This window comes from Aquarana catesbeiana, linkage group LG01 (genome assembly GCF_042186555.1).
Source record: "Aquarana catesbeiana isolate 2022-GZ linkage group LG01, ASM4218655v1, whole genome shotgun sequence".
Taxonomy (NCBI): domain Eukaryota; kingdom Metazoa; phylum Chordata; class Amphibia; order Anura; family Ranidae; genus Aquarana; species Aquarana catesbeiana.
In genome coordinates, this window is record NC_133324.1 from 449,559,169 (window position 1) to 449,571,934 (window position 12,766).

A 12,766-nucleotide genomic window follows, 5' to 3' on the forward strand; every position below is an offset into this window, starting at 1 on the left:
ATAGGCCTCAAGTTTACACAGGCATTTCCTGAAATTGCATCAAAATCGTGGTGGCAAAAATCGCATGACTTTGAAGTCGTGGTAGTGTGAAAGGGGTCTTATACTTACCTGCTCTGTGCAGTGGTTTTGCACAGGACAGCCCAGATCCTCCTCTTCTCGGGTCCCTTTTCTCTGCTCCTGGCCCCTCCCTCCTGTTGAGTGCCCCTACAGCAAGCAGCTTCCTATGGGGGCATCTGAACCAAGCTGCAGCTGTCCATTCAGCCACGGAGCTGCAGTTTGGCCCCACCCCTTCTCTCTCCTGATTGGCTGACTGAGTTTGATGGACAGCAGTGGGAGCCAATCAGGAGGGAGAGACCCAGCAGCCGAGGGACTCGTGGACATCGCTGGCCAGAGATGGGGGCTCAGGTAAGTATTAGGGGGCTGAGGGGGGCTGCTGCACACAGAAGGCTTTTTATCTTAATGCATAGAATGCATTAAGATAAAAAACCTTCTGCCTTTACAACCCCTTTAAGTTACAGCACACCACAGTAACCAAGGGTATTATCCAACTTTCTCAAATACCACACCTCATAATTAAATTTGAAGCTCTGTTTATAATATTCTTCAAACCTTCACTAAGCTTTGGCACTACCATAAGGCTCAGGGAAGCAAAAGATCAAACAAAGGGTTAAAGGGCGGCAATGTTTATAGGAACAAATTAGCAGCTAAAGAGTAGGGCTGAGAAGGTTATGATCATGGTGTGTACCAAAGATAACAAGCCTTTGGCAAATGGTTTAATCATTCTTCCAAGCAGTTGCAAAAATTATGAGCAAAGCAGACTTATTAAAAAAAGTTAGTTCCTGCAGACCTTGTGGGAAAAGCATTTTGATTCGAAAAACCTCGATTTGACACAAATGCACCAGACAATAAAAGGCTTTCTTACCTCACGCATTCTCCCAGCCCTCAGGATGCTGTTCTCAAGCGCAGTGCTTCTACAATTATTTACTTGAGTTAACTGGAGATCAGCTGCTTTAAGTCTGTCCTGTAGAAATTTTATTTCTGATTTCTGTGAAGCTATTATGAGTTCCAGCTCTACCAGGGATGGATGTTCCAGCTCCTACAGTAATTAAAATCAAAATTAAATAGGAAATTATATTACAGAATTAATAGATCACACACATTTCTGGAAAGAGTCATTATTCCCAATGTACTTCACAACCTGCAAGCAAGAATGATGTTTTCAGCAAGTGGCTTTGCTTGGCTTTAAATAACCATGAACTATATTTGAAGAGGATTTGATTATTACTTAAAACTATTTTGCGGCTGTTTCCAAGAATATGCTCACATATTTCAACATTCTAAAAAATAAATTATAACAGAACCATGAAGAACACACTGCAGTTCTTTTCAAAATTTGCTGTATGCATAGCAAAGTAGCACACATTGATTAATCAATAATTAAACACAAATGGCCTTATTCAGAAGCGGTTTATAATTGCAATAACTCAAAATCAGAATTTACGGTCAGACCAGTATAGGATAGATTCTGATTGGCTGCTATGGGTTACTACAATTAAGAATTACCACTTTACCACCATGCTTCTGAAATTGAAGGGTTGTTTTATTTCCACTACTAAAAGCCCTATAAAGTACATGAACTTGTCCTAACCCTAAAACTATCCCTTGAGCCAGCTGCTTAACATGACTCAGTTCATGCATGTTCTAAAGCGGGAATAGACTTTGCAATGCTATGATCAATGTGAACTGAAAGAAGAATTTCAACCAAAAGTTTAATAAGTATTTGCATGGCCATGCAGTAAATATATTAAAATAATATTGTGATGCACCTGCTGTGACCTAACCAAGTCCTGTATACTTAAATTAGCTCATCACGTAAATTTAGTTTCCAGGATTAGTTGATAAAATAGTACTCCCTGCAAGCCTGTGTAAGAGCAACCAATGAGATTATTTAAACTCCGGAATCTCAACATCTCTATTACAAGGTCTTCTACCTGGGTGATATGTGCTGATCATATTCTATATGCACAGCACCATTAAATGGCTGAAGTAAAGAATGTTTCAGGTTTAAAGAATGAAGTAAAGAATGTTTCAAGGTTTCATATATTTTTGTATGACTCAGGCCTGGATTTTAAACCCCTTAATGACCACAATACCACATTATAAGTCCAAATGTAAAATTAACTAGGTACGTACACTTGTGTATGTTCCTAGCTCAAATCCACTGGCAATGTGGAAAAAAAAAAATAACTACTGCCAAGTTAACTGACACATGTGAACATTGCTAAACTTTGTCAGGGTGTCTAAATTAAAAAAACTCAGGTCATGAAAGGGTTGATCACTCTATTTTGTAATGTGAAAGCCATATAGGCCCCAAAAACAGTAGGTTTTCAACACAGAGCAGGTCCTTTTGGTAAAGGAAGAATATAGTATAGTACAATACTTCTACTTAGGCTGTGTTTATACTAGTGCAAATTGAACGTGGATTCCCTGCATCCAATTTGAATGGAAAGGAGATTGTGACTGGCTCTCTATGGAGCCGGTTCACATATCTCTGGAGCGGCCGCGGAGCGGATTGCAAAGGAGTCCTGTGAGTTTTTTGGCTACGTTTCAGGGCCGAATTCAGGCAAAAATTCGTCCCGTATTCATCCCTGATATGGAGAACATGGACGCACTGGACCCCTTCTGCAAGCCGCATCTGGCAGCAGTGTGAACCCAGCCTCAGAGTTCCTGAAAAATATGTTTGAGTTGGCATTTCAGATCTATTTACTCAGTAGTTCCCCATGAAAGCTCAAGTGGAAACAGTGCTGACACATATCCTAAAGCTACATCATATTACACAAATTATTATTTAACTTACCGTATTTTTCGCTCCATAAGACGCACCTAGATTTTAGAGGAGGAAAACAAGAAAAAAAAAAAAAAAAAGATTCTGAACCAAATGGTATACTAAAATGTTTAATAAAATATAACAGAATACTATTTTAACCATGTAAAGCGAACAGCAGTCAACAATGACATTAAGAACTATCATCACTGTCATTAACAAATGAGGAGAGACTTTAAGGTTTGAGTACTCTTCTAGTCTTCTGGGAACCCCAAGAACTCATCATTGCTAGTGTCAGAAATTATGAAGCTCGGTTGCTCACAATCACTGACATCACTTTCTTCGCCATCTTCATATACAATACTATCTTCAGTTCCATCTAAGGCATTGCTAATGCCACATTTTTTGAATGACTGTACGATGATGTCCCCCTTCACTGAGTGCCATGATGTATTCACCCATTCACAAACTTGAGTGATAGTGGGTCTTTTCATTCGTCCAGTAGGTGTCAGATCATGATTACCAGCAGCCATCCATTTGTTCCACTCTTCTCGCATAAACACTTTAAACGGTTTGTTGATGGAAACGTTGAGGAGGTTGCAACTGGCTGGTAAGACCCCCAGGAATTACAGCTAGATGAGTCTTCACTTCTTCTTTTAATTCTGATTTTATTGAAAAGGAGATTTAAATTTACATAACAAAAAAATAAAAAAATAAGGCGTTGATCTCATCCAATAGGTACCAATAAAAAAAAAGTATTACATTATAATAATAATATATAAAACAAACATATACCAATACACTGCAGGGGTCTCTGAAACAAGAGAAAGAATAGAATAAGACAAAGGAGGAAAAGAAAACCCATGTTGATACTCCAGACCCATGATGGTGGGCCCGGAACCCCAGATGTCCCGGCCACACACCCCCACCACCCCCGCACTCTATGGAGTAGTTGCACATCAAGGGAGGTGCCGCCACCAAACATCCAGGGCACCAAGGTCCGCCACCACCGCCCAAGATCACACATCCATAAACACCAGTAGGAATAACCCTGCCTTATCTTCCTTCATCCAAAAATAAAATATATGGTTTCCTATTCCCTTTCTTCAACTCCCACAGTAATGTTAGATATATCGCACTAAATACACACACAACAACAAAAAAAAAAAAGGGAAGAAACAATAATACTCACAATAAATAAAACTACCCGAAATAGCTACTCAAACCAAAATCGCCTTGCTCAATCCCAATCCGACTCTGCACCATTTTCATATCCTATCTCCAAACCATATACAGATTCCGTAGTTCAAGGGATTCCCTTAGAACCTTCCAAGGAAGCCAAATTTGACGACATTGTTCATAAGTGTCCAACTGCTGTGACAGAAGAGTCTCCATCCTCTCAATATTGTTCATCTCTGAAACCCACTCAACCAACGATGGAGCATGCGCCGACCGCCAGTGGCGTGGTATTACTGCTCTTGCAGCTGTCAACCAGTGTCTCAAAAGGCCTTTTTTAATGCTTTTGTACGAGCTGGGTAGGATAGATAATAAAGTAATTTGTGGCATGTTGGGGATGGTCACCCCAGTTGCAGAAGATGGAGTATCATATCCCAAAAATTATGTACAGAAGGACATTCCCACCAAATATGTAATAGCGAGCCTTTGGCAGAATGACAATGCCAACACAGGTCTGAGACATTTGGATATATCCGGTGAAGCAACAGCGGACATCTATACCACCGAGAGAGAAGCTTAAAATTAGTTTCCTGTGCCTTAGTTGCTAACGACATACTATGTGTACGAATAAACGCTTTTTCCCATTCCTCTGGTTTCATTTGGACATTCAAGTCCATATTCTACTTGTTTGTATACTCCGGGAGATATAAATGGGGTCTAAGAATAAGAACCCCATACACTGCAGACAAAATATGTTCTGGTACAGTTTCTTGTAGCGGAAGAGACTCCAAGGTATCTGGCGCTCTATTAAACACATCTAAGGAAGGAAAGGAAGAAAGAAAGGACATTAATTGCCGATATTCCAGCCAGTGTTTTATTGATTGCTGCTGAATAGGAATCAAATCAGAGCTCCAAAACGCTGAAATTCGTATAGAATAGATGGCATGGAGACATGTGGGTTAGTGATATAGAGTAACAGATCATCCGCAAATACTGACAACTTCACCTCCTGCCCATCTAGTGGTATACCTGTGATACAAGGATTTTGTCTAAGAGCAGTTACCAGATATTCCATTACTAGAACGAACAGGAGGGGAGATAGCTGACATCCCTGGCGCGTACCATTTTGAATAGGAAAGTTAGGACATAGTGATTGGTTGATCCGTATTCTTGCTCTTGGCTTGGTATAAAGTGCCATAATTTTCCTTAACAGGATTGGTCGAAGTCCTATTTGAATCAGGAGTTTCTTCCAAAAACGGCCACCCAACACGATCGAATGCCTTCTCTGCATCTACAGAGAGAAGGCAAGCTGGTATTTTTGCTGACTGGGTATAGTCAATGAGTAAAAGGGATTTAAGCGTGTTGTCACGCGCTTCTCTCCCCTGCACAAACCCAACTTGATCTGTATGTACCAGATTTGGAATATGGGATTGAAGACGTGAGGCAATCAGTTTGGCATAGATCTTAATATCTACCCCAATTAATGATATCGGGCGATAGCTAGAACACAAGTTTAAATCCTTGTCAGGTTTAGGAAGTAGTGTGATGTGCGCCTCTAATGTCTGGGGTGTAAACCCATTAATATCAGATATGCTATTAAACACCTGAAGCATAAACGGTGTAATATAATCCTTATAGATCTTATAGAATTTTGATGAAAAACCATAGGGACCGGGACTTTTACCCGATGGTGTATTAGTAATCACTTCCAATAATTCCTCAAGTAGAAAAGGGGAATCCAGAGAATTCCCACTATCTTCGTCTAATATTGGGATGGCAGTTTCAGATAGATTCTCTTGGCCGTCGTATACGGAAGTATGTAAGTCGTATGATGGTGGGGGAAGAAGATTATACAAAGCTGTGAAATAGTCACAGAATGCCTTTTGAAGAGAGATTGGATCTGATGTAATTTCCCCGGATGGTAACACAATGCTGGGTATAAAAGTTGCTAAAGATCGGGGGTGCAGAGACCTTGCAAGTGGTCTCCCAGATTTACCGATACTTTCCCAGAGCATATCTATATTGGACTTTTGCAATGAGAGACCTCTAAAGACTGTAGTAAAGATGACCGTACCAAAGATATATCAGCCAATATAGCTCTGGGGTTGGGTTTTTTTTATGTGAGGTCTCCAATGAGTCTTCACTTGTTTAAAGCGCTTTTTTGTCATTTCGCTAATATGCACTCTAAACCGGTCAAGCACTAATAAGGCAGATTTTTTCAGAAGCCCTCCAGGACGTTTGGACCACACTTTTTCAACCCATACTCTCATTCCATTTTCGTCCATCCATCCTTTGTCATGAACATGTACAACAACTCCTTGTGGAATCACTTCTTTCGGAAATGTTTTCCTTTTGAAAATTAACATGGATGGCAATTTGGTGCCGCCTGCACAGCAGGACAACACAACCGTGTAATGTGTATTCCAATGTCCTGAGGTTTTCATGGTGATGGTTTTGGCATCTTTCAGATCTACGGTCCTATTAGATGGCACATCAAAGGTTAGCGGGACTTTATCCATATTCCCAATCTGAGAACCCTTTCCTAGCATCAATAACAAAATTTATGAAAAGACAGAATCTTAGATTCATATTCTTTTGGCATTTTTTGTGTAATTTTAGTTTTGGTGCGCATAACAAGGTCACATTGCCTCATAAATCTGTAGCACCACGATGGTGATCCAGTAAAATCCTGAATGCCTTTCTCTACAGCAACGCGTTTGGCTTCATATATGATCATTTTTGTAGAGAATGAGAAGCCATTATTCCGGTGACGTGCGATCCATTTTTTCATGGCCACGTCTAACTGTGGCCACTTTGCAGCATGCCCACGAAAAGTGTGCTTACTTTTATTTGCTTTTTGCAGCTGATCCTCCACTCATCATTTTTTCAGTTGGAGGTGGCCCAAAATGTCTCTCCACTGCTGTGTTTCCATGTTCCTTGGCATATTTTACTACCTCCAGTTTAAAAGGAATTATAGATGCTAGTCTATTCTGCTTTATCATCCTATCTGCTTTAGCACCTGGTCCCTGGCCCAGGTGTGGGTGGCTGAGCTGGCACCTGCTTCCTGCAGTGGGTGGCTGAGCTGGCACCTGGTTCCTGCAGTGGATGGCTGGGCTGGCACATGGTTCTTGTAGTGGGTGGCTGGGCTGGCACCTGGTTCCTGCAGTGGGTGGCTGGGCTGGCACCTGTAGTGGGTGGCTGAGCTGGCACCTTGTTCCTGCAGGGGGTGGCTGAGATGGCACCTGGTTCCTGCAGTGGGTGGCTTGGCAGTGGGTGGCATAGCTGAGCACCTGGTCCCTGCAGTTGCTGAGCTAGCACCTGGTCCCTGCAGTGGGTGGTGTGGCTGAACAGCTGGTTCCTGCAGTGGGTGGCTGAGCTGGCACCCTGTTCCTGCAGTGGATGGCTGGGATGGCAGAGGGTGGTGTGACAGTGGGTGACATGGCTGAGCACCTGGTCCCTGCAGTGGGTGGCGTGGCTGATCACCTGGTCCCTGCAGTGGGTGGCGTGGCTGATCACCTGGTCCCTGCAGTGGGTGGCGTGGCTGATCACCTGGTCCCTGCAGTGGGTGGTGTGGCTGATCACCTGGTCCCTGCAGTGGGTGGCGTGGCTGGTCCCTGCAGTGGGTGGCGTGGCTGAGCACCTGGTCCCTGCAGTGGGTGGCGTGGCTGAGCACCTGGTCCCTGCAGTGGGTGGCGTGGCTGAGCACCTGGTCCCTGCAGTGGGTGGCGTGGCCGAGCAGCTGGTCCCTGCAGTGGGTGGCGTGCCTGAGCACCTGGTCAGTGTTAATTATGGAGACAGTGCTTAGTACGGTACATTTGTTGTGTTCATAGACTAAAAAAGAATGCAGGACGGGCACTGATTGCTGAGAGACTGGAAGGAGGTAATTTGGTGTTCGGTCAAAAGCTCCAACCTGTTTAAAACTCTAACTGCTGTAGGTTTTCAGTGTACGGGGCAACATGTAAATGACGTTGCATGGGCGTGCCTCCGCGCACTGGGACTGGTCATCTGATGCAAAGCATCCTGGGGGCTTCTTCTACCCGGGCAGGGCCCCCTTCCCTTGCTTTTTGATGATCACCGTGCGTGCTGCTCGGGCCCGGCCGGCCCGAACAAGATGATCGCTGCAGCCGCGGATTAGTCTGACCCCCTGTAACAGCAGATGACGACGGATGCATCCCTTCTATGGCTGACCTGGTATGTAACATGGCGGCCGCGACCGGGGGGGGGGGGGGGGGTGGTAGTATTCGCTCCATAAGACGCAGGGACATTTTCCTCCATTTTTGGGGGGGGGGGGAGTGAGACTTAAGGTGCGAAAAATACGGTAGATAGTGTCCAGTGTCTGTGCACGAATGTCTTTAAGGCACCATAGTATTCTGCAGTGGCTTATAGAAGACACTTGATCAACATGTTCCACCTGTACAGCTTAACCGGTTCCCGACCGGCGCACACCGATGTACGTCGGCAGAATGGCACGGCTGGGCAAATGGACTTACAGGTACGTCCATTTGAATTCCCCGCCGTACCATTGCGTGCGCGCCGGCCAGGAGCTCCGTGAGTCGGGTCGCGGGTCCCGCGGACTCGATCGCCGCGGGGTTACCCGCGGTCGCCTCACGGAGAGGACGAATGGGGAGATGCTGATGTAAACAGCATCTCCCCATTCTGCCTAGTGACAAGTGTCACTGATCACAGCTCCCTGTCATCGGGAGCTGTGATCAGAGTAATGACACTGCTAGCCCAGCCCATCCCCCTACAGTTAGTAATCACTCCCCTAGGGCACACTTAACCCCTCCCCGCCCCCTAGTGGTTAACCCCTTCACTGCCAGTGTCATTTACACAGTAATCCGTGCATTTTTAATCGCACTGATCACTGTATAAATGACAATGGTCCCAAAAATGTGTCAAAAATGTCCGCCATAACGTTGCAGTCACAATAAAAATCGCTGATCGCCGCCATTACTAGTAAAAAAAAAAATTATTAATAAAAATGCCATAAAACTATCCCCTATTTAGTAAACGCTATAACTTTTGCGCAAACCAATAAACGCTTATTGCGATTTTTTTTTACCAAAAATATGTAGAAGAATACGATCGGCCTAAACTGAGGGAAAAAAAAGGTTTTTTATATATTTTTGGGGGATATTTAATATAGCAAAATGTAAAAAATAATGCGTTTTTTTCAAAATTGTCGCTCTTATTTTGTTTTTTGCGCAAAAAATAAAAATCACAGAGGCAATCAAATACCACCAAAAGAAAGCTCTATTTGTGGGGGAAAAAAAGGACATCAATTTTGTTTGGGAGCCACGTCGCACGACCGCGCAATTGTCAGTTAAAGCGACGCAGTGTCGAATCGCAAAAAACGCTCTGGTCAGGAAGGGGGTAAAATCTTACGGGGCTGAAGCGGTTAAATAGATATTTCCCAGATAATGTTTTTTTCACATTTTTAACCCCTTCTTACCTTTTTTACAGGTTTGTCCACAGTAAACCTACCCACACAACCAGCAAATCCAGCGTTTATCTGCTGTGATCCACTGCTGCACACCAGGTACCTTGCCGCCATCTTCCTCGGTGCCATCTTCAAGAGCTGGCCATCTTATCGTGGTTCAGGCAGCCAGCGCCCTAAAGATGCACCACTAGATCCACCCTCCTCCCATGCATGCCTCAGCTTAAAGTGGTTGTAAACCCTTTCATATACCCAGTGAAATGACTGGCCTCAGGTAATATACACTGAGATGAAACAAACGTTAAATGTAGTACCTGTTTAATTTGCAGTTGTTTCTTTTCTACAGCTATTCAAACTCCAGAATTTACAAAGCTTGTTTGAGGAATCAGAAAAAGGGGGCAGAGTTCTGAAGTTACTCTGCAGATCTTAGTGGGGAGAGATGAAGAGAAGGGTCACACAGCCCTTTCACACAGCACACAGGAACAGAGCTGATGCTGCCAATCAGCTGGAGCTCCCTAACGTTACTCTTTTTCTCTTGGTGTCAGGAAAACATGTCACAATTGATTCATGCTGATAGCAAAGAAACAAAGCAGCAGACAGAATTGACATTTAGTGCTCTTAAATGAGACAAGTACACACTATAGAGGGATGTGCTTTGTTAATATTTCATGTCTGAGGTTTACAACCACTTAAAGGCTCCTGTAATATGTGACAGGGATTTTCCAAGAAGCTTAGGAGCAGGGCACACAATACTCGCTCCTAGTCGAGAATGGGGAATGGGGGCAAGGTGGACCAGGAACTTGCACATACACTATTTTTTACATTGCAGAGGGTTGCAATTACAAAGTTATCTTGCAATGTGAAGATCTACATCACAGTTAAATATTTAAAACCTCGATTACCTTTGCAGCCCTCACTTATGTGCTGCCAAAAAGCGCAATAACACATGCATTTTCTGTGCTTTGCTACTACGATGCACTATTGGCATTGCTGTACAATTTATTTTCAATGGCTCCCTAACACAACTTTTCAGCGGACCTCAACAAATGTGCATTTCATCACACAAAGAAAAGAACAGATGTACTGTGCATTAAATTAAAAGGTCCAATACAATTTAATATGTATTAAAATTTCGAAATAAATGGGCCTTAAGGCGACTTGACTGAATGAGGCAGCAGTGTGGCGTTGTCATCAGCATATCAGCCTGCAACAAGAAGTTTTACTGGTAGGATATTCACATAGGAAACTTTTAAACAAAAAAAAAATGTTTGCTTGTGAATACTGTATATACAATGAAAACTTTACTAAAAAAAAAAAATCTAAGGTTTACATACACATTGAGAAGTCCGTAGTCCTCAATCTTTTTTACTGTATATTTACATCATAATCATCTCTAGATATTCTTAAAGTCTCTAGCAAAACCAACTATCTACAACTAAAGAAATAAACTTCCAAAACTCTAACTACGCCCAGTATAAAACAGTTAACTTATTGTATATGATATCGTTTCATCATCTGTTAGGATGCTTTTCAAAAATTCTTGTGACACATCTAGTCCGTTATGAAGCATTAAGCACAAATGTGTCCTGACACACAGGATGAAAATCTCTGATCTATGGACTCAATTGAGCAATGTACCTGTTGCCAAATGACAAAGAAAAATGGTAGATTAGTTAAGATTAACAGTAATATTTTAAAGGAATGGCGATATCCCTAGTTTGCAGAAAATTGTGGTGGAAATTCAAGAATGCAATGGTAAGCACGCACCATACACAGAAATGTAATATATAAATACGTTTTGGGTAAACTCAAAAAAAAAAAATTGTCCATGTGGTATTTATACAAATAATGTATAGCATTAAACTTTACAGTGCAGTTTACAGAAAAAAATATATATTTTTTTGATGGGGACCACACTACACCTTAAAAAAGCAACAGGTTGCACAATTCTTTTGAAGAACTTGAAGAATTAATTTTCTGTAAAATACGGCAACATGGACGAGTTCTGTAGACAGATGGTGTACAGAATGTCCCCCAGAAATGTTATTTCCTGCTTGTGCGATTGGCTGATTTTGCCAGAAGTCTGCACTAAGATACAAATTAGATTTTGGGCAACCCCTGCAAAAAAAAAACAAAAATGTAATTTATGGCACAATACTCTCAAAGGGAAAGTGTTTCTAAAGGCTCAAGGTTTTTTTAACTTCATATATTTTTATACATGAATGTAAAAAACCTTGTGTGCACATTCTGCTCTCTGGGGAATCTCCCTCCTCATTGACTGAGACAGCAGCGGGAGCCAGACTGAGACACAGGATGAAAATCTGTTATCTATGTACTCAATTGAGCAATGTACCTGTGTGCAGCAATGTACCTTCTGTGTGTACCTTCTATGTGCACAAGAGCCTCGGCTCTTTGGGGACTCTCTCTCCTCATTGACTGAGACAGAAGCGGGAGCCATTGGCTCCCACTGCTGTCAATCACAGCCAGCGAGCCAATGAGGACAGTGGGCAGAGCCAAGCCTTTGTGTGAATGGACATGCAGAGCAGCGGCTCAGCAGTGAGCCTGCTTGGGTGCCCCCATTTGCTCTGGGGGCACTTGGCAGGATGGAGGAGCCAAGAGCACCAGTGGGGAATTCCAGAAGAGGATCGGGGCTGCTCTGTGTATGGCATGCTTGATTTTTTAAACTTGCCTTTAAAATCATGTTAAAAGGATGCAGACCCTGCAAGTGCAGCAGCTGAATGATAATTATAAAGTTACTCCCATTAGATTCATTTTGCACATGGACACAAACAGCTATATCTTCCACATAACAAAAGGTAGGAATCTGCAACCAAGTTAAAATCCCTGCAATGAACATTCATCACCCAGAGGGGAATGTTTTTTTTTTTCCTCAACAAAAGTGGATTACTCTTTAAAGTGGAACAAAAACATTGCAAACAGGCAAGCTCTTTATCGCAGAAGAGTATCGTTATAGCGTACGTGCATGCAAGGGCTCTTTTTGCCTCAAGGGGATGCAAAGGTGCATTCCCATACAGGCAGTCCTATTTATGTCAGTTGGGACACAGTGGCTGCTTCCAATTTAAAAACCATGGGAATGCAGGTGCAGGGCCCTGGTACGCAGACAGTATGCATTCAGGGCCATGCACCCACATAGCTGTCAAATTAGAAGCAGCAGCTCTGTCCGTGCAATCACTGCATCCCACCTGAAATGAATGGGACTGCCTGCAAAGGAGTAGGGCTGGGAGATTTTCCAAAAATAAAAAAAATCTGTGATTTTCTTAAAAAAAACTCGATTCACGATTCGAATCAAGTTTTTTTTTTTTTTTTGG

At 42.8% G+C, this 12,766-nt stretch overlaps 1 protein-coding gene across 2 annotated transcripts in view; it reads right to left on the minus strand.

Annotated features, from left to right (window-relative positions):
• CNTLN (centlein) overlaps positions 1-12,766 on the minus strand; it is a 584,642-nt gene that overhangs the window by 382,701 nt on the left and 189,175 nt on the right. For both annotated transcript variants that reach the window (XM_073636639.1, XM_073636630.1), the window contains one exon: positions 923-1,096. In XM_073636639.1, the coding sequence (XP_073492740.1) occupies positions 923-1,096 (174 nt within the window). The remainder of the gene's footprint in view (positions 1-922; positions 1,097-12,766) is intronic.